Source organism: Panthera onca, chromosome C1 (genome assembly GCF_046562875.1).
Source record: "Panthera onca isolate mPanOnc1 chromosome C1, mPanOnc1 haplotype 2, whole genome shotgun sequence".
In the NCBI taxonomy this organism is placed as follows: domain Eukaryota; kingdom Metazoa; phylum Chordata; class Mammalia; order Carnivora; family Felidae; genus Panthera; species Panthera onca.
Genome location: NC_138346.1, coordinates 138,672,472 through 138,695,544, shown reverse-complemented (window position 1 = coordinate 138,695,544; position 23,073 = coordinate 138,672,472). Strand labels below are relative to the sequence as shown.

The 23,073-nt window shown below is 35.1% G+C and overlaps 1 protein-coding gene across 2 annotated transcripts in view; it reads right to left on the bottom strand.

Moving 5' to 3' along the window:
* The window catches only part of DPYD (dihydropyrimidine dehydrogenase), an 853,279-nt gene that overhangs the window by 360,275 nt on the left and 469,931 nt on the right, over positions 1-23,073 (bottom strand). The window contains exon 14 of one of the 2 annotated variants that reach the window (XM_078451629.2): positions 16,994-17,533. The exons of the other annotated variant lie outside the window; for it this stretch is intronic. Coding sequence (XP_078307755.2) covers positions 17,486-17,533 — 48 coding nt within the window. The 3' untranslated portion in view covers positions 16,994-17,485. Of the gene's footprint in view, positions 1-16,993; positions 17,534-23,073 lie in introns of those variants that run through there. 2 annotated transcript variants of the gene reach the window in all.

Below are 23,073 nucleotides of genomic sequence, written 5' to 3'. Positions count from 1 at the left end.
TGCCATAACTACTTCCAACTGTACCATGTAAACCACCATAGACAATCTAAGCGAATAGATGTGGCTGTGCTCCAATAAAACTTTATTTACAAAACTAGGCAGGAGGCCATATCTGGCCTAGGGACCTTAAGTTTGCTGACCTCTAATCTAGCCTTACAGATAGCTAAAGACTTGGATTCTGGTCAAATCCTCCTTGCAACAGTAACTCAAAGAATGTATATTCCATTCAGGATAATTAGGAGTCCTGCTGAAGATATGCTTTATTCATTGGATGCCAGCACCTTGTTGAATTTGGTCATTAAGTAATCTGTAATTGATGTGATACAGGTACATCAAAGGATGGGAGCCATGGACTAACAGAGTAAAAACAAAACAAAACAAAACAAAACAAAACAAAACAAAACAAAACAAAACAACACATAAGTGGATCCTAGAGCTCTGAACTGAGTTCTTACCTGGTCAGCTTCTTTTCTAGGGACATGTAAGTCCACAGTACAGAATGAACTGTGGATACAGAAGTTGCATCAGAGACCGAAGGTAGTTGCTCTTTGCTGTTTCTGTAAGGGCTACACAGACATGTCTCAGATCCTTTTCACAGCTAAGTAAACTTGATGGTGAGTGTGAATTTGACTATCAATCCAAAGCCAAAGAAAACTCTGGCCAGGAGGCATAAATTATGTAAGTATGACTATACAGGTTTTAAATCAGCAAAAAGATGAGCCCTCTAATAGAAAAAAAATGGCCAAAATATATAAATAAACAGAAAACAAAATTTAAAAATTCCATATAAAATTTAAAAAATGAAATAATAAAGAATGTTTTACCTCATTAATAATGAAAGAAGTAAATATTAAAGTGGCATCCTATTATATACCTATCAAATCAGGATTTATTTTAATGATAAAACTGTCTGATAGAAGCTTGAGGAAATAAGGAACTTCATGGACAGTTAGTGAATTTTATGCTGGAAAACTTGAAAGAATTAGGAAACAGAAATGTACTCTTTGAACTACAATCTCGCTACTAAGAATTTATTTAAAATCTAAGTATAGCATTATTTATAGTAGTAAAAGAAAATTAAAATATCCTAAATATCAAATAATAAATTCTTAGCCATATAGATTATAGTGAAACCAAAGTCAGCCAACATTGTTCACTGCCTACCCAACAGCCATTTCTATTTTTGCTCTTTCTGACAGAATCTTGGTATTTTTTTAGGGGACAATGTACCCAACTTAAGGCTTGCCTCTCTAAATTCTCTTCCACCAAGGGGAAGTCATCATCTGGCCAGTGAAACATAATCTCAGAATTTCTGAAAAAGCTTTGCTTTTCTGGTATCATTGCAATGTCCTGCTTTTCTTCTATTTCTTTCTGCCTGAAAAACATTTCTCAATGACAGCAATAAATACTAGAAAACAAAAAATCATGCCTTCAAATTTTTAAAGAGAAACTATTTTTAAGCTAGAAATTTTAAATCTGCAAAAATTCTAAAAAATGTACCTACTAAACACTCTTTCTGACAAGATTTCTGGATGCTTGGTTTTAGGAAAATAAGAGATCAAAACAAGAAAAGAAGAAATGGGATTCAGGAAACATGGAGAGTAGCATACAGTAATCTGAAGACAGAGAAATATAAATCTAGATTACAACAGGAGAGGCTGGTCTCCAGAAGATAGAATAAAACTGACTCAATTTTTGGAACTGTGTATAGAAAAAGTACTTATACATATGTAACAAATCAGGTAAAATATATTTAAAAAAATAATGATAGTTTTATAAAAAAAAAAACAACCCTTCTTTAATGTGCAATTAAGTCCACATAAAAACTTTTGTAAGACAAAGGAAACATAATCATTGCACATCCCTTGGGTCAAAAAGGAAAAATATTTACATGGACTTAGTAGGATAAACATTAATAACAGAGAACTAAATCCTGAAGAACTACAACAGGAAGTCAATAGAAAATGTCTAACTTAAAAAAATTTCAGTGTAAGAATCTTATTTAGAAGCATGGATTTAAAAAAACCTAAAAAATGGTCAGAGTTGAAAGCAGTTGCTTTGCAAGAGCAAGAAAAGAACATGTGAAAAGGTGGGGCAGAAGGCAAATGAATTTTATATATACATTTTTAGTATTATTTGATGTTTAACCTTGTGTGCATATTACTTTGCTAAAGGCAAACTTTAGTATTTATTTAAAAAAAGTTTAATGTTTATTTATTTTTGAGAAAGAGAGACAGACAGACAGGCAAAGCATGAGCAGGGAGGCGCAGAGAGAGAGGGACACACAGAATCCTAAGAGGGCTCCAGATTCTGAGCTGTCAGCACAGAGCCTAATGTGGGGCTTGAATTCAGGAGCCATGAGATCATGACTTGAGCCAAATCGGATGCTTAACTTACTGAGCCACCCAGGCACCCCAGGGCAAACTTTATTTTTAAAAAAAGTTATAAAAAGTAGGCTAAGAGAAACTGTGATATGAAAACCAGTATGTTAAAGATTACTGTCCCCTATGTACAAAAATGTTCCTCAAATATTATAGGCAATTGACTCAATAGAAAAATAGTCAATATTTGTCAATTATTCCTCAATAAGGTTGGAGAAAGACAAAGGATGTGTAGTCATTTCATAGAAGAAGAAAAGTAAATACCAATGATGTGAAGAAGTGTTCAACTTTACTAGTAGTCAGGAAAATGCATGTGAGAACCAGGGGATACCATTTATCACTCATAGGACTTTGCATTATGGAAAAACTTTAAAACATTAACAACAAATGGTGCTGCAGGTGGTAGTGAGGATAGATGCTCTTACGTTATTGAATATATAAACTGCTAGTATATTTTTGGAAATCAATCTTCAGTGTTTCTCAAATTAAATAATATATATACAGTGGACCCTTGGACAACATGGGTTTGAACAGTGCAGATCCACTTACATGTGAATGTTTTTCAATAAGAATACATACAGCACTGTAAGTGTACTTTTTCTTCCTGATGATTTTCTTTTTTTTTTTTTTATTTTTTTTTAACGTTTATTTATTTTTGGGACAGAGAGAGACAGAGCGTGAACAGGGGAGGGGCAGAGAGAGCGGGAGACACAGAATCTGAAACAGGCTCCAGGCTCTGAGCATTCAGCACAGAGCCCGACGCGGGGCTCGAACTCACGGACCGTGAGATCATGACCTGAGCCGAAGTTGGACGCTCAACCGACTGAGCCACCCAGGCGCCCACCTGATGATTTTCTTAATAACATTTCTTTTCTCCAGTTTACTCTACTGTAATAATACAGAATATAATACATATAGAAAATATGTGTTAATGAGTTGTTTTATGTTATCAGTAAGGCTTCCCATCAACAATTGGCTATTAGTTAAATTTTGGGGGAGTCAAAAGTTAAACATGGATTTTGTACTGTGTAAGTTGGTGCCCTAGCCCCTTGAATTGTTCAAGGATCAACTATACTTCTGAAACAGCATTCCCTTTTTAAATATCTAGTATAGAGATTGCAAATATGCACATTTTATAGTGACAAAAATCCAAATGTGCATAAAGAAAGAAAGCATTGGGTAAATTATGCTACATCCAATTCATACTATAAGAATTATGCAGCTATTAAAAAATGAGTGAATAATATCAATGAGATACTTGCTTTCATGGAGTTTATATTCTACTATGAGAGACAGACAATAAACAAATAAAACCATGTGTGCAAATATAACTATTTTATTGGAACATTAAAAGCTTGATGAAGTTAAAACCGTATCATAAAATAAAGAGCCATGGTTCCTGTTATAGTTTCATTTGACTAATTGATACCTGCATTGACATATATTTTCATCTAACAAATAAATATTTTAAATTACCAGTTACTCTTAGAAAATTATATGAGTTCTACTTTATCCTTCTCTGTATATATTTTCATTCATACACAGAGATATGTTTAGACACACACACACACACACACACACACACACACACACACACACGAGAAGGATATAGAACACTGAGGGTAGATTATAAATCATCACTGCATTCAAAGTTTTTTTTTTTTCATATTGCATTTACTAAAGCAGAAGCATTTGCTTTGCCTATGAGAGCAGGATGAATAAAAGGTCTATCACATTAAAAGTTATAAAAGGTATATTACATGTCAACTTGGCAACAACTGAAGAAGCGCAGTACCATTGTTGAGAGAGGGGTCCAAGGGAATATATACTACAGATATAAAGATTTACTGTCAATCGGTGAACTATACAGTTATTGAATATGTGGATGTATCCAGTACTTCCCATTGCATTAAACTGTCTTATTCCCCCTTTAAAGTGGTGTTATCCACCTGAACACATATTCAATTACATTTTCCACTAAGGATGAACTGCTAAAATCAATGCACACATCACAGACACCTATATTTTTCTTTCACCATTACAGTTTAAGATTGCTACAATTCTATAAGTATTGACTGACATCATTAGATTATTTAGGGTGAAGAACTTGAGGCAAAGATACTGTTTCCGTGTGAGTACTCTAATAGAAAGTATTCAATTCCAGTGGGTTTTTTTTTTTCAAGTAAGGGTTGAACCAGATTTAGGCACACATGGCTAAAAATACTGGACTGGGTAAATAAAGGATATATGCAGTCCAGTTGCACTAGTGATAACAAGGAAGAATTTTATTATTAATATTGGGAATAAAAGATAGTAAGTTCCATTCTCATAATATGAGTAGCAACTGAAGGAAAAGTCCACATTTCTGCCTTGATTGGTATCACAGAGAAAGCCACCCTCTTGCAGCCACTCTGGAAAACAGTGTGGAGGTTCCTCAAAAAATTAAAAATAGACCTACCCTATGACCCAGCAATAGCACTGCTAGGAATTTACCCAAGGGATACAGGAGTACTGATGCATAGGGGCACTTGCACACCAATGTTTATAGCAGCACTCTACAATAGCCAAATTATGGAAAGAGCCTAAATGTCCATCAACTGATGAATGGATAAAGACATTGTGGTTTATATACACAATGGAGTACTACGTGGCAATGAGAAAGAATGAAATATGGCCCTTTGTAGCAACATGGATGGAACTGCAGAGTGTGATGCTAAGTGAAATAAGCCATACAGAGAAAGACAGATACCATATGTTTTCACTCTTATGTGGATCCTGAGAAACTTAACAGAAACCCACGGGGGAGGGGAAGGAAAAAAAAAAGGAGGTTAGAATGGGAGAGAGCCAAAGCATAAGAGACTGTTAAAAACTGAGAACAAACTGAGAGTTGATGGGGGGTGGGAGGGAGGGGAGGGTGGGTGATGGGTATTGAGGAGGGCACCTTTTGGGATGAGCACTGGGTGTTGTATGGAAACCAATTTGACAATAAACTTCATATATTGAAAAAAAAAATGAAATTAAAAAAAAAAAGAAAGCCACCCTGTCTACCTCTGCCTTCATCTCTTAATTCCTATTTTGGAAGTTAAGATTTTAGTCTTTTTGTATTACCTCTCCCACAAATGTATTGTCCACCAATCTCCCACATATCTGAAGACATTTTCAGTTAAATCTGCAATCAATATTTTTTATCTTTGTAGGTATGTAAATACCGGTCACTGCAGTAACTGTGGTCTATAATCCCCTTTCTTTTCCTGTACCATTCTCCCCTCCCACTCCCACACAGGTTAAATGTTCTTCATTTATTTGGCTTTTCCTGAATCACAGGCTGAGTCACTCCACACACCATGGTAATTCCATAAAAGGGTTCATAATCTGATTTCCCACAAAGATAAACCTCTCAGATAACTGAGCAGTTTCATCACTTTCCTAAAAAATTCTTCCAACAGGCTCTTAACTGCCTGATCCCAGAATGCTCTCAAAGTATGCTGCACACCTCTCACCCTGCAATTTTGACCAGTGGTCCTACCAGAAATTCCTTCCAACTCAGTCCAATGTTGGCTCCCTTCATTTATTTCCTTGTGTTTTTTTTAAGTATTTTTCTTTTGTTTTTAAGTTTATTTATTTAAGAGAGACAGACACGGCATGAGCGGGGAAGGGGCAGAGAAAGAAGGAGAAAGAGAGGATCCCAAGCAGGCTCTGAGCCACCAGCTGCAGAGCCTGACATGGGGCTCAAATTCATGAACCCTGAGATCATGACCTAAGCCAAAACCAAGAGTCAGTCGCTTTGACTAGGCCATCCAGGCACCCCTATTTTCTTGTTTGGTGTAACATATTCTCCAGTAGTTTTCTAAGAAAGTGCTTATGGGAAGTAAGTGTAGTTGTCTTCCCTTCATATGTTTAATATTTTGGTTAGTACAGAACTCAATATTAAAAGCAATACTCCTTAGATTTTTGTTTTATTTTATTTTTTAAGTTTATTTATTTATTTTGAGAGAAAGAGAGAGAGCAAGCAAGGGAGGGGCAGAGAGAGAGAGAGAGAGAGAGAGAGAGAGACAGAGAGAGAATATCTCAAGCAGACTCCACGCTGTCCACACAGAACTCAATGCAGGGCTCAAACTTCATGAACTGTGAGATCATGACTTGAGCCAAAACCATTTGGGGCACCTGAGTGGCTCAGTCAGTTGAGCATCTGACTTCAGCTCAGTTCATGATCTCCATGGGTTCAAGTCCGGAATAAGGCTCTGCACTGACAGTTCAGTCTGGAGCCTGCTTTAGATTATGTGTCTCCCTCTCTCTCTTCCCTGCCCCTGCTTATGTCTCTCTCTCTCAAATTAAAATAAATAAACATTTTTAACAAATAATAAAATAAAATAAAATAAATAATAAAAAAGATCAATGATACTAAGAGTTGGTTCTTTGAAAAGATAAACAAACTTTATATACCATTAGTCAGACATCAAGAAAAAAAAAGGGAGGGGAGCTCAAATAAATACAATGAGAAATGGAAGAGGAGAAGTTACAATTTGTAGAACAGAAATACAAAAAAACTATGAGATTGCTATTAAAAAATATATGCCAATAAGTAGGGATAACTGAGAAGAAATGGATAAATTCCTAAAAACATGTAACCTTCCAACAGTGAATCAGGAAGAAATAAAAACTTTGAGCAGACCAATTACTAGCAATGAAATTGAAGCAGTCATCAAAAAACTCCAACAAATAAAAGTCCAGGACCAGATGGTTTCACAGGTGAATTCTATCAAACATTTACTTTTTTAAAAAAATTTATTTATTTTGAGAGAGAGAGAGAGAGAGAGACCCTACATTACCAAAATGAAGGATAAAAATCATATGATCATCTCAATAGATGTAGAAAATACATGTGACAAAATGCAATATGCGTTCATGGTAAAAATTATCAACAAAGTGTGTATAGAGGGAACATACATCAACATAATAAAAACTATCTATGACAAACCCACAAATAATTCCCCTAAGATTATGAACAAGAAAAGGACATCCACAGTCACCACTACTATTCAACATAGTAGTGGAAATCCTAGCCATAGCAATCACACAAGAAAAAGAAAAAGAAAATGCATCTGAATTGGTAAGGAAGTAAAATTATCACTCTTTTGAGATGATATGATACTATATGCAGATACTCCTAAAGACTCCACCAAAACACTGTAAGAACTAATAAATAAATTCAGTAAAGCTATGAGATCAAAACCACTATACAGGTATCTGTTGTGTTTCTGGGCACTAATAATTAAATATCAGAATAAGGAATGAAGAAAACAACCCCATTTACAATTGCATCAAAAAGAATAAAATACCTAGAAATAAGTTTAACCAAACAAGTAAAAGAAATATATGCTGAAAACTATACAACATTGATAAAATAAATCAAAGATGACACAAATGGAAATAAATAACTTGCTTGTGGACTGGAAGAATCAGTATTGGTAAAATGTCTATATACCCAAAACAATGTACATAGTTAGTGAAATCTCAGTTCAAACACCAACAGTATATTTCACAGAACAAATATTTGGTTGGATAAACAAAAGACCTTGACTAATAAAAGCAATCTTCAGAAAGAATAAAAAAGCTGGAGATATCACAATCCCTGATTTCAAATTATACTACAAATATATAGGAATCAAAACAGTATGGTATTGGCACAAAACCAGACACACAGATCAATGGAACAGAATTGAGAGCCCAGAAGTAAACCCATGCTTATACGGTCAATTAATTTATGACATAACAGGCAAAAATATACTATGGGGAAAAGATAGTCTCCTCAATAAATAGTGTTGGGAAAACTGGACAGCTACATGCAAAAGAATGAAACTGGATCAATATCTTACACCAAAAACAAAAATAAACTCAAAATCGATTAAAGATGTAAGTGTAAGAACTAAAATCATAAAACTCTTTTAAAAAAATGTAGGGGGCACCTTGGGTGGCTCAGTTGGTGGAGCATCTGACTCTTGATTTGGCTTATGTCATAATCCCAGGGATATGGAATCAAGCCCCACATCTGGCTCTGTGCTGAGCATGGAGCCTGCTTAATATTCTCTCTCTCTCTTTCTCTCTCTCTCTCTCTCTCTGTCTGCCTCTGCCCCTCTCCCCCACTTGTTTTCTCTCTAAAAAGAAAGAAAGAAAGAAAGAAAGAAAGAAAGAAAGAAAGAAAGACAGAAAAAGAAAAAGAAAATGCAGGCAGCAATCTCTTGGGCATCAACTTCAGCAATAATTTGTGGATATGTCTCCCCAGGTAAGGGAAACAAAGTAAAAAAAAAAAATAATAGAAACTACATCAAAACTTTTGCAAAACACAAGAAACCAAATGGGCTAAAGACTTACACGTGACACCTGAAACTGTAAAAATCCTAAAATACAGGCAGTAATTTCTCTAATGTTGACAGTAGCAACAATTTTCTACATTTGACTCCAAAGGCAAGGAAAATAAAAGCAAAAATAAAATATTGGGACTATACCAAATATCAATAGATTTTGCACAGCAAAGGAAACCATCAACAAAACAAAAAAGCAACTGCTGAATGGGAAAAGATACTTGCAAATATCTGATAAGGAGTTAATATCCAAAATATACAAAGATTTTATACAACTGAATACCAAAAATACTCCAGAAATAATCCAATTGAAAATGAGCAGAGGACTTGAATAGACATTTTTCCAAAGAAGTCATACAGACGGTCAACAGACACATGAAAAAGATGCTCAACATCACTCATCATCAGGGAAATACAAATAAAAACAACAATGGAGATACCTCACACCATTCAGAATGGCTAGAAGCAGGAATACAAGAAATGACAAGTGTTATTAAGGATACAGAGAAAAGGAAAGCCTTATGCACTGTTTGTGGGAACATAAATTGGTGCAGCCACTCTGGACAGCATGATGGAAGTTCCTCAAAAAGCTAAAAACTACAAGTGCCATATAATCCAGTAATCTTAATTTTTGGGTATTTACCCAAGGAAAACAAAAACACTAACTCCAAAAGATACATACACCCCTATGTTTATTGCAGCATTATTTACACTAGTCAAGATATGGAAGCAACCTAAATGTTCATCGATAGATGGATGGATAAGGAATATGCAGTATATGTACACAAAGTAATATTAGCCATAAAAGAATGAAATCTTGCCATTTGTGTATTATGCTAAGTAAAATAAGTCAGACAGAGAAAGACAAATACCATGTGATTTCATTTGTATGTGAATCTAAAACACAAAACAAACAAACAATAATAACAAATCAAAAAAGAGAAATAGATCATAAATACAGAGACCAAACTGGTTGATGCTAAAAGAGTAGGGAGGGGGAAATAGGCAAAACAGGTGAAGAGGAATAAGGGTTAAAACTTCCAGCTATAAAATAAATATGTCACAGGGATGAAAAGAACAACATAGAGAACACAGTCAAAAATACTGTAATAACCTTGTGTGGTGCATACAGTAACGACCCTTAATGTAGTGAGCATTTTGTAATGTACATAATTATTGAAACTGAAACTAATATTATATATCAACTATACTTCAATTAAAAATTTTAAAATGTGAGAAAAAACTTAAAAGAGATGAAAAATTTTTAAGAGATTTAAGGGTCAGTCAATTGATATATAGGGATCTTATTTGAACACACTAATTCAAATAAACAAACTATAAAAAAATTAAAAGCAAATATAAAAGCTGACTAGATATTTTATGATATTAAGGAATTATTTTTAATTATTTCTAGGTATTATTCTAGTATTGTTTTCATTTTAAAAGAGTCTTTTCTTAGGTATGTTGAAATATGTACCAATTAAATCATACAAGAACTGGTTTTTACATCAAAATAATCTGAAGTGGGAGGAGTGTGTAAGGTCACAATGAAAGAAGGTTGACTATGACATAATTATTGAAGCTTGGGGATGGATATGTTCTCATATTTTCAAATTTTCTATATGTAAAAATTTTAATATGCATAAATACTAAGTTCCATTATCTTTTTCAGATGTTTACAACAAGTTCTATAAAATATCTGTATCCACTATCACAATCTGTGTCTGCATGTTAGGTGATTATATACATCAAGATATTATTTGTGCCCTTTATAAATTTAATCTTTACTTCGTAAGCTAGCCAATAAATTGGCATGAACTTACAGGTGTAAGTCTGAAAACTGTGGCTGTGACTGAATGATACTACTGTTTAAGCACCTAAAACTTAGCTGAAGAGACAATCTATAGCTTTGTTAAACTGCTTATATTCACTGAAATCAGGAACCCTATTTTTAGAAGTAATTGTGAGGAAGAAATGTATTTTCAAGGAACTAATTAGTTTTTGGCATATGCTATATGAAGTATACTGGGCTTGAGATGTGGGTTCATGTTCTTTTCCTGAAATCATGGCAGAAGTCAAGTTCTAAAACCTTGATGAATTCAGCACAACAAAGGTAGAGAAATGCTGATTCGGCAATAGTGAGACTATCCAGGAACACTCTGTCCCCTTGACAACCACATATAGTAAAATTTACTCCAGATATATCACAAGTCTTGACCTGAGCCTCGTGTGCTAGTTAACTCTCTCTTACTATAATGATGATGACAGAATACATTAATAATGTTAGCCTTCGTTGAGCACTTACTATGCCCTAAACACTTGCTTAGATTTTACTTGTATCACACGTTATGAGAGTACCTGCACATGGGCAAACTCACTAAATTACAGTTAATTGACATTTTATTACAACAACTTTACAAATAGAGACTACAACTTAGATTTGAATAACTTGCACAAAATTCCCTACCAAGTTGCACAACTGGGCTGTAGTGAGTAGTTCATCATTCAAGAAGTATTTGATTCTTGCTCTCAACATGTACCTTAGTAACTTACTAGATACCAAGAAGTATATCTAGTACTTCATCCATCATGCCAAATTGACCACTGTGTGATATTGGTTGGGCAAGTCACTAACCCTTCTGTGACTCAGTTTCCTTCCTATAAAGTATTGATAATTGTAAGTGCCCTTCACTACCTCATTGACTATGCACAACAATTCCTTACGGTAGATATTTCATCCGCTTTACCGCTTACTTATTAATAGTTTCTCTAGAGCAACCTTTCAGTGTCTCATGTCCTCATCTACTGCACGAGACTAATATTAATAGGATTGTTGTGGAGATTTAGTGAGTTAATTCACCTACAGTATCTGAGACTTAAACACACAGGAATTGTTTTCAATTAGGTAAACACCAAATGAATGGGAAAAGGGAGCAGACACAAGTGGCTTTACCCCTGAAACAAACAAACAAACAAGACCTAAATACCACATATACTGTGTCACTATAGGGCTCACTGCTCTTCTGTGTCTTGATTTTCTTTTTTAACGGCTTTTGATGCCATTTTTAAAGAATAAAGACAGACAGGTATTATGCAGTAGAAAAGCATTGCTTTTGGAGTTATATAAACCCAAGCAAGAACACTGGCTTCCCTATTTAATAGTCATGTGACCCTGAGTAATCTACTTAGTTTTCTGGGAGTCTGTTTCCTTAATTCTGATATAATGAAACAATATGAAAAGATATAAAATCTTTATTTCTAAGTGCTGTCTTGAAGATTAAATCAGATGATCTATGTCATAATAACATATAAATTATTTCAGTCATATTTTCCTCTGTATACAGTTTTTAGAAGAAGGAAGTTCTACAAAAGGATTTGATCTCAGGCTTTTACACCCGCAGATTAAGCATTTCTGCCCACCCCCACACCCCCATCCCCAGAAAGTAGCAACATCAGCATATTCTCCAACCAACTTTCAAGGTAGTACTTCCACTGGGAAGGCATTTTCAAACTGGTTTAATCATACATGTTTATGGACATATCATTATGGATACATCTCATATATTTAGTAGCATATTTCCCCTTTATGTCCCAATGCCTCAAAAAGATACCGTGTTTTTAATTCATTGACACCTGTCAAAGAGAGAATATCAGGCTTTATTTCAAATTTGTGACATCCCATTGCTGTGTGATACTTGACATCACAAGATATCGTGCAATTCTCCACGTATTAAGCTCGATACAGTCCTAAATTTGCACTCCAAGCCCTCATTGACTTCAACAAGGCTTCGACTTGTAGAATGATTGCAGATCAAGTCATTTTGATATAATGTAATTTTTTTAAGTAGCTTTTTTCCATAAGTAGAAACATGCTGCGAATAGCAAACTACCTGCACAGCATACACACAGCAGTCAGTAATCCTGCTCCTTGTCAAAACATTTTCTGTTCATATGTGAGTGTTGACTGTGGTGAGAGACTTAAAAAGATTTTAAGGAAAATCGCTGCAGCCACACTCTACTCCCTTATTAGCATAATATAATTTGAGGAGCTTCATTAAAATCCATTCTTATAGAACCACACCTTGCATGCTTTATTACAATAAATTAGCTATCAATTGGACTATTGACCTTCTATGCATGTAAATCATAGCATGTTTTCCTTCATTTTAAGATCAGCTTTTGTTTCCAAATGAAGATTTATTTTGCCACTTGATCACAGACTGAACATATACCATAAATCATGAAGAACATAGTCTGCAGATATATGTTTCAAGTTCAAGCAGCAATGATCTGCTACTTATAATCCTGAAGACAATAAACATTTTTATCCAATCAACCAGACTCTAAAGAAATTCAAAGAATGGAAAGTCTTTGAAATATACAGGCTTTTGGATATCAAATTACCTTTGAAACCCTCCACCCAGAAGTATCTCTAACAAAATCCATTTGAAATACTGCTTCAATATTCTAAAAAATCAATAATTTAAACCACAGGTTGAACATTTTTACTGCTTCCACGGCAGACTGTCATTTTTCGAAATGAAAATGCTAATGATACCAAAGGGGAAAGCACTAAGCAGAAGAGATGCATGAATGAAACCTTGGATTGGCTAGACCTGCTGGTTTGATCTCTTTCTCCCTCACTCATCTGTGACAAAATGTCTTTTAAAATCAACAACTTTCATTTCAGTGTTTCTAAAAAATGCACTTCTCTGTTGTACATTACATCCTTCTCTATAGGAAGTTAAGGAATGTGCTGTAGTGAGACATTTTATAGTAAATATGAATACAGAATGTAATACCAAGTAGGCTGTATTATTTCAGCATAGTCTATAATGTCGGGACACATTTAAAATATTGCACAGAACACTGGGGAGAAGATAATCCCCTGGTACCAACGATTTTCATATTCATACCACTGTACTAAAATACGAGTAGTAAAGGAAACCATGGAAATCCAGGGCCCAGAGGAGTTCAATTCAGAAGAAACTTTTTCATTGCCTCTCAAATTATTTATAGTGTTTAAAATTTTTAAGAAATCAGGGTGTGAGTTCAGGGTGATCTCCTTCTCTATGGGGGTCCTGGATTTGGATCTGGTCTACCTGACATAACAATCTTACTAATACAGTGGGTGAATACTGAAGTAAAATCACTTTTGTTCAAAAACATGTAAGTGTCATTCATGGAATATGAGACATTCTTACTGGAACACAGGCCAGGGAAATAAAGCCAACAAAACAATGATTATTAATGAACAGTCAAACACGATCCCAAGAGCTGTGGACTTAGGAGGGAGAAATCTTGACCCATAAAATAAGGTGGTTTTAAGAGGCCCACAGTAAATCTTTCAACAAGATTCTCATTTTCGTTCCTAAAAAACCTGTAGCAACTTAAATTCAACCTGCAGCCAAATGGTGGCAAAAGAACACTACTGATCGGTTTCTGTCATATGATAAATCACATCACATTTCCATCTGGAAGAATGAAAAATCCTAATATGAAATAGAAGAGAGGAATTCAGCCTTTGCTGAATGGCTGCTGTGTTTGTGGCACTGAACTATGACTGATGACTACAGGGACATAAAAAGCAAGGGGATTCAGAATTTGTTAAGCCTCAGTTTATCCATGCAGTGGGGATTATGACATCTAACATAGCAAGTTGCTAGTAGTGAAAGAGAAAATGTACATTATGCGGGTTTCAGAATGCCTGATATGTAATATATACACCATAAATACCCAATGCTAGTTTCTCAGAGGAAGATGGACACTGCTCAAATAACTCTAAAGAAAAACAAAGATATTCTAATTAAACATGTAGAACAGAATATAGAACAGAAAGGAGCTGAGAGTAGGCTTGCCCATCCTCTTTAAGAAGGCTACACAACATGTTAGTGGCAGAGTTGCAATTTTTGTCTTCTTCCTATGACAGCAGGAAGTTCTTCCAAAGGTTGATGGGGACACAGTTTTAAGGGAAGAGAAAGTCTCCAAGGAGAGTCACGCCTAAACTGGCTCCTGAGGGCAAATTAAGTGTCCTGTAGGCCAGATATTGGGCGGGCTCTTCAGATAGGAGCACACTGCATAAACAAGTGCTATTGGAAGGCAGAATCGAGCATCTTCAGGGAACATGCAGGGCACCCTCAAGTCGGTTTTTCTTGAACAGTGAGCGGTCTCCAACTCCATGTGTACAAGCATGGTCTGTAGACCAGATAATAAAAAGAACATGTGGGGTCTGAGACATTATATAAGGCTACAAAGGGGGCACTTATATTTTGAAAATCTTAGCCTTCTGTTTCTTAAACCTTTTTGTGAAAAGGCATAGATGAAATAAGGCTAAGAAAATACTGGGTTGCAACAAGAGGGCCTTGTATGACCCACTAAGGAGTGTGAATTTTCTCCTATGGGTAGAAAGCAGAGAGACATGTCCACATATACTTTAGGGAGGTAAGTTTCATTGCAAATAAGTACATTGATATCTGTCAGGAGACACCAGGGAAATCAGACCTTTTAAGAGGTCCAAGTGATGTTCTAAGTGAGGACAAATGAGGCCTTGAAGAATGAAAGTCAGTGTGGGGACAGAACATACATATTTAAGTATGGTTCTGGATTTGCTAATGGATTCTATGGAAATGATCAATATGCCCTTTGAGAAAGAAGGGGAGGGAGAAAGAAAGAGAAAGGGAGAGGAAGAGGGAGAGGGAAGGGACAGAAGGAGGCAGGGAGAAGGGGAGGAAGGGAGGAGAGATCGAAAGAGAGAGAGTTCACATGTGAACTCAAAGTTTTAATAAATTTGCCTTTCTAAGAAGCTGCATCAAAATTATTTGTTCCATTGTTGATTTTATTATTATTGATTATGTTGTTATTACATTAGCATTTGAATCTGTGAAGTACTGTAAGACAGTTTGTTAACAATTTGTCAGAACACCTCTGCTGAGTGGGAGGATGACACACATCATTATCATTATTATTAAGATTTTCTTTTACAGCTGGTATCATGATAAATGATTTACAGATAAACAGAGCAATACTCAAGTTATTTATATCAAGTTAATTAATCATATTGATTTAACATCCTGTTCTGTTAACTTTTCCCCTTTAGATGTTAGTTTTAGATCTAATTTTAGAATAATTAAATTGAGTTCAAACTTTAGAACTCTACATTAGTACCTCTATCTCATCTGAGAAATTATTAACATTTTCAGTTCAATTTTAATAACTGCAGTTCCTCTATTAGAGTGACCTTTTCCTTCCAAATATTTGAAGTAATTATAGTGGGAGAATAAAAGTACCCATTGACAGCTTTCTTTCGATATTGAAAAGTTCTGCTTCAGCGAGTGGCACAGGACACAAAAGCCATGTTTTTCTCCTCCTATATTCACCTCCTTTGTGAATGGACCAACCACAAACAGCTGCCAAGTCAGAGATCCTGGAGCCATTCTTGCCTTTTCCCTCCCCAGACACAAAGCTGCTACTTTAATCTCCTTTAAACGTTTTAAACAGGTCCACTTTACTCTAGCCTCAACCATTTCTTCCCTAGTATATTGCATCTGTACACGCCATGAAGTTAGGGCTTTGCTAAGTTCCTCACCACTCTATCCTCAGAGACCAAGAACAGTGTGTAGACATAGAGTCATTTGTTGTGAAATACTTGTGGAATGAATATATGCATCTTCTCCCACTCTTGCATAGCTATTTTCTAAACACTTTATACACTACTATCAGAGAAACCTTTCTAAAATCCATATCCAATCCTGTCTTGTCATTCTTGGCATAACATCCATTTGTCATCCTTGAAGATAAAGTCTAAACTCTTCTCAAACTACAAACAAAGCTCTTTGTTATCTGGTTCTAGTCTAACTTTCCCTATTCTCATTACATCATCTTTCTAGTGAAACTAAACTCCCACTTATACTGGGCTTCTCTCTCTGCTTGACTTTGCACATGCTACTCAGTCACACTGTGTCCCTCCTCTTCTGACAGGCACTGTTCAGGACTCCTCTTAGACTCATCTATTTTCCAGTGACAGCCCTTATCTCCAGCTTGGTCTGGTGCCGCCTATGGATTTTTACAGCTCTTGTTTCTTCCTCTCCTACATGTTTTACAAAGTAGGTGAGTTGGCTCCCGGTGCATGTTACCACAAGATTTCAAGGTCCTCTGAGAGTAAGGACAGAGTCCTTCATTGTTCTATACTACAGGAACCATAAAAATGAACAGAGAACTACAGTGACTATAAAATACTGTAACAATATAATATTAAGAGTGCCAAGTACATGGTATGAAAGTGTCCAATCACCATCTATATGAACTTTAATTCAGACTAACTCTCCTCATCTACATATGGGAGCTCTTAGGCTAGAGCAAGAGCTAAGGTAAATCTTTTTAAGTCACAGGATCTGTGCATTTGGATCCAGAATGATAAAAACACCAAGTAGGAGAGCAGAGAACAGGGAAGAACACCTGATTCAGACTCCTAGAGTAATTAACAGTCCTTATCCTTGCTATCTAGAGTATATTACATGTTTCTCCCAGGCATTAATTCAGTATGTCATGCTCAAAATTTAGCTTAGAACATTTATTTATATCCTTGAAGTACATAGATTACCAAACAGTAAGAGACTACTCTTTGAATATATGCCACCTTATAACATTTTCTCTCACAGTCCAGGAACCCAAATAAACTGGCTATTCTCCAGAGGTTGCCTATACCTCCACACTCCAAAGCCAATTTTCAGACTTGCTCTTATGTCATGCCTCCAATGGAAATGGGTCAGCCTCTCCTGATAACCACACTTTCTGGAACAAGAGAGAAGAATGAAAAATGGTAGCTGCTTTCACTGTTGGTTCTACCGGCTAGCTGTCATGGTGATATGCTATTAAGAATATTAAGGCAATTATTAGGCCTTCCTACTTTTACTATTCCAGTTACCACTTATGCTAGGAGTCAATGTTACAATGAGAAACAACTTCACACTCTTTCTGATGGCAATAATAAAAAGCATTGCTGGTGAGTATGTGAAGAAATTAGAGCTCTCATACTTTGCCAGTGAAGAGTGAACTGGTGCAGCCACTTTGGAGGACAGTTTGGCAGGTCATCGAAAAGTCAAACCTGTAGTTACCACATGACCCAGTCATTCTGCTCCCAGGCATACCTGAAAGAGACTTGGATACATATATCCACTCAAATACTACTTATAACGGGCAATAAGTAGGGAAAACAACCCCAAATATATAAAAAAATGTAGTTTATCCACAAAAACAAATGAAGTTTTGATATGTGATACAACATGGAAGCTCTCTAAAAATATTATGCTAAGTGAAAGCAACCAGATACAGAAGGTCAGATATTGTATGCTTGCATTTATACAAAATGTCCAGAATAGGCAAATCCGTGGAGACAGAATACACATTAGCCGTCTCCAGGGGCTAGGCAGTGTGGGGAGTGAGGAGTGACTGCTACCAGGTATGGGTTTCTTTTCTGGAGTGACAGAAATACTCTAAAATCAATTAGAAAGCAGTGAAGGTTATTTATTTTTAAAACAGTAAAGTTTATGACACGTAAATTATAAAAGAAAGAAGTTTAGAATGAGATTGATGGCTAATGTTGCTAAATGTTGTTATTTCTTACTCTGAATTTTTTAAATTGTAGGGATGAAACTTTCTAAGGCATTAAAAAAGAAATTGTGGTTACATAACACACATACACAAAAGCACACATGTTAGGTATATGTGTGCATACAAATATGAATAAATATATATATGCCAACTTAAAGTATTACAAGAAGTTCTCAACAGATGATTACATGATCTTATGACATACAGAACTTAATTCTTTTGATAGCTGCCTATTGATGGAAACCATTTAGATTTTGACTTAATATAAAAAAAACACTGAAATTTATATGTAAACATAGAGGAGGAATTTTTCCTGAAGGTTGTGTTTTGTAAAATTTCTTCCTTAAAAGTTTAATTACAATGATAGATAAATCTACTTGATTTCTTTTTATGCAAACTTTTATCACTTACAATAAATAGATTTTGTAGATCATCTCTCTGAAGAATAAAATGAAAAACTGAGTAGATCAAAATATAGAATGAAGTTGCAGCAATGACCTCCATCTGATTTTTCTCCCTCAGGAGATATATCTTTAAATAAGCAATTTCAATGTTTAGCCTTGTATTCCCTTTGGTAAATTCACTTTTCTTCTCTCTTGCATAATTTCTTTATAAAGACTTCATAACCTAAGACTCTGCACAGAATGAATATGATTTTTCTTTACTCTTGAAATAAAGAATATTTTATAGGGGCGCCTGGGTGGCGCAGTCGGTTAAGCGTCCGACTTCAGCCAGGTCACGATCTCGCGGTCCGTGAGTTCGAGCCCCGCGTCAGGCTCTGGGCTGATGGCTCGGAGCCTGGAGCCTGTTTCCGATTCTGTGTCTCCCTCTCTCTCTGACCCTCCCCCGTTCATGCTCTGTCTCTCTCTGTCCCAAAAATAAATAAAAAATGTTGAAAAAAAAAAATTAAAAAAAGAATATTTTATATATTATATCTTTTTTATGTTTGTGATTTAATATTTTAGAGCATTGCTTTAAACAGGTTGAAAACACCTTTTGTGCTAAAATAGTAAATATTTTCATTTACCATGCATATATCTCCAAGGTTAATGCTAATTCAAAGACATTTTAGAGAGCACATAATGTGTATTTCTCTTTTTCTATTTAGAAACATATAGTAGATACAGAATCTCAAATGGAAAACAGTGAGAAAAAAATATACACATATCCATCCAATCAGAGGCAGATATAGATTTTATTTGCTAAAGAGGCAGAAGAAAATGTTGACATCATAATTGCATTAAGGCCTTCTTATGTTTTAGAAATCTAGCTTTGGAATGTTTAGAATTTTCTCTTGCTTTCTTAACCATACATAAAAATCCAAGATTTATTGTGCACCTGTGACCTTTTGTCTCAACTGCAACCTATATTCCATTTAAAATCCTCAAAACTATTGGAATCTGGACAGTAAATGCTAATAGAAGTGATTATTTGTATTGGGTCTCTTGCAAAGAGGTGATGTATACGTGTACCTAATTTCATTTATTAGGGCCTATATTCTTCAATTGATTAATTTATTTACAGAGAGAATTCTCATGTATTTCAATCACACATAACTTTTTGAAAAAAAGTTAAACTTCTTTAGCTATAAAGTACAATAGCAGCAAAACAAACCCCTGGTGCTTTTATTTTTAAAGGCACTCAGATTTTTCAGGTAATTCATCAAATTCATTCAGCAATGAAAAACATTTAATTAGGTATTGAAATATTCTATTATTACATTTTACTAAATTATAAGCAAAAGCTAGTTGCATGATAAAATGATATCAATGATAAAACTGCAATTCTCTCATTACAACTAAAATGTCTTGTTTCTTTAAAGTATTATCCAAACATATCTGTATTACGTCTAATATTTTATGGTTCATGGTAATGCATAAATTAAAAATTAAATAATGAACTCAAGTTCTTATTTCAGATGTCTTTTAATCAGTCTTATTTGTCATCACATATTTTCACTAAAGAGGCAATTTTTTCCTTAGATAGATGGGATTTTCATAATTTTTTTTGTACATGAACAGCAAATAACATATGTTAAAAAGAGGAACTGTAAAAATGCAATGTGTATATGAATATAATGTGATATAGTGTATCAGAGCTGATACATGGCAAGCAAGCAGCCTATTTTACATGTTGAAGCACATTTTAAGCCCTCCTTTGCTCATGTAATTTAGGCTTCAGATGTATTTGTCAATTGCTCACTGCAGAATAGCTGCAGAACTGAAACAAAACCTTCAGTATAAAAATGACAACCCTTTTGTTTCCACTAAATCCTTATTCTGTCATCCACTGGCAGTGAGCTTTCCAGTCATGTTCTCTGCCAGTCCTTACCAGTTTGCCAATTACACAAGCTGCTTCCCAGACATCAGACACAAATTCCACAAGACTGCTGTGCAAGCGTACCCTAATTAACCATCAGCTTAATTAGACAATTTACTGTGTAATTAGCAGGCAATTAGTCAACACCTCTCAGATCTTATTGACTGCTGTGACAGCCTTTCCGTCTCTCCACATTCCAATACACAACAGCGACCATGTTTCTAGCACTCTTCAACCCGGTACGACATGGCTCTAGATGGAGAAGTGGGTAATATTATATAACAAAGGAAAAAATCAATATGTAGCCTGTCCAATTATTGAACTCTTTATAAACATGCCTTTTATTTAATACTGGAATTCCAATATTAAAGATATCTTAAGTATCTGCTCTAAATACGGCTTGATAGCCAACTTCTAAATATGTTTTATTTCATGTTTTAATGCAAAACAATTTCAGTTGTATGTACTGTGAATTATGCTCCATGACCAGCTATGCCTATAATAATTTGAGTGAATTTTTTGATATGTGTGTATCAGCCCTACTCAATTAAATACCATTAATATTAATTGCAGTTATAGACACAAATCCCACAAAAACTGATGGAACATATTCTAGACTTGGGCAGCACTTTCTAGTTTTCTTTCAGTGCACTATGAACAGGTTCAGAAACAGAGAGTCACAACTTGGTGTTTTAACATTTACAATAACACTTATCAATTTTACATGAAAAAGCATTTTTAAACATAGTTTTCTCTGAGCCCATGTGTATGTTGCATAACATCCACTTGCTCTTTGCATTGAAATTTCTGACCCCTATAAAAATACTTCCCATTTTCTGGAGATTTTATGACTGGTAACTAATGAGATCCCAACAGCTATAAGGAAGAACAATTCTTTATCTTTTTTCTTTTCAGAAATATTAAAGAAGATGAATTTTACTGAGTGACTTAAAAGTCATAAAATCTCCTGTTAATGGAAAGGAACAGAAAGGAAGGATATGTGACCATCCCTTCATAGTTTAATTGGTTAGTTGTCATCTACATTGCCTGATAGCTGATAAACTAAAATAAGTATAAAGTACTTACTACAACAGAATTATTCCTATACTATTTACAAGTTTCCTTTACCAACAATTTTCTCTGTTTTCTTTTTGAATATAAGGGTCCAAAAATTCTAGGCAAGGAGAACAGTCAGTGAAGGGCCATAGGTGAGAATGAGGTTGGCTTATTGGAGCAACCCAGGAAAGGCCATTATAGCTCTCGCTTAATTGGCACAAGGTGAAATCAAATGAGATGAGGTCTGAGAGACAGGCAGGAGCCAGATGATAAAGTGATTGTATAAGGATTTTGGATCTTATTCAAGGGCTATGGGAAGTCATTGGAATATTTTAAGCAAGGGAGGGACATCATATGATTTCTTTTGTAAGACACCATTTAGGCTATGTTATGGAGGCTGGAATGTAGGACAGATGAGAGTGGAAACAGGGAGGCTCTTGTACAGGGCTAGTAGAGTATTCAGTGAGAAATCATGGGGACTTGGATGTGGGTGGTACTGGTGAAGATGAGTCCTTAAATGAGAAGAGCAAAATTACAGTGATTTTATGCTTTAATAAATGATTACATAACAACTAATGTTTTAGTTTGGTATGCAAATTGTGGTAAGAATAACAATAACTTTTACTGATACGGTGTTTTACATGTTACAAATCATTTTTACACCTTTTTTTTTTTAGAAAGGGAGAATGTGAGCAGGGGAGAGGGGTGGGGGTGGGGAGAGAGAGAGAAAGGAGAGAGAGAGAGAGAGAGAGAGAGAGAGAGAGAGAGAGAGAAACTTAAGCAGGCTCCATGCTCATTGTGGAGCCTGACATAGGGCTCGATCTCATGGTCCTGTGATCATAACCTGAGCCAAAATCAAGAGTGGGATGCTCAACCGACTGAACCACCCAGGTGCCCCATCTTTACATCTTCTATTTTTCAAAAATTCAAACTGAGTATCCCTAGAATACTATAAGAAAAGGAAAGCAGGTATTATGTTATTAGTGAGCATGCTGAGGTTTACAGAAGTTAAGTAATTTATTATTGACAGTCACATTACCTAGGAAAGAGATAGCCCTCAACACTTTCTTCCAAATAAAGGGAAACAGTTGTAATACTTGAATAATAACTATTATGGTTTGCTGTGAAAACCATGATTGAAAACTTAAGTTAAAATAACTCCTCTAGACTTCTGCATGCAATCTCATTTTTTTCTTTCAATACATATTTTTCTTTATATAATTTGTTTTTACCTTTGGTGCCATAACATTTCTCTTCATATTGATCAAGAGAAGATTTCAAAATACAATGTAATGTTTGTTTATTCATTCACTGAAAAACTGTTTATATGCTAAGTGGCTGCTTAC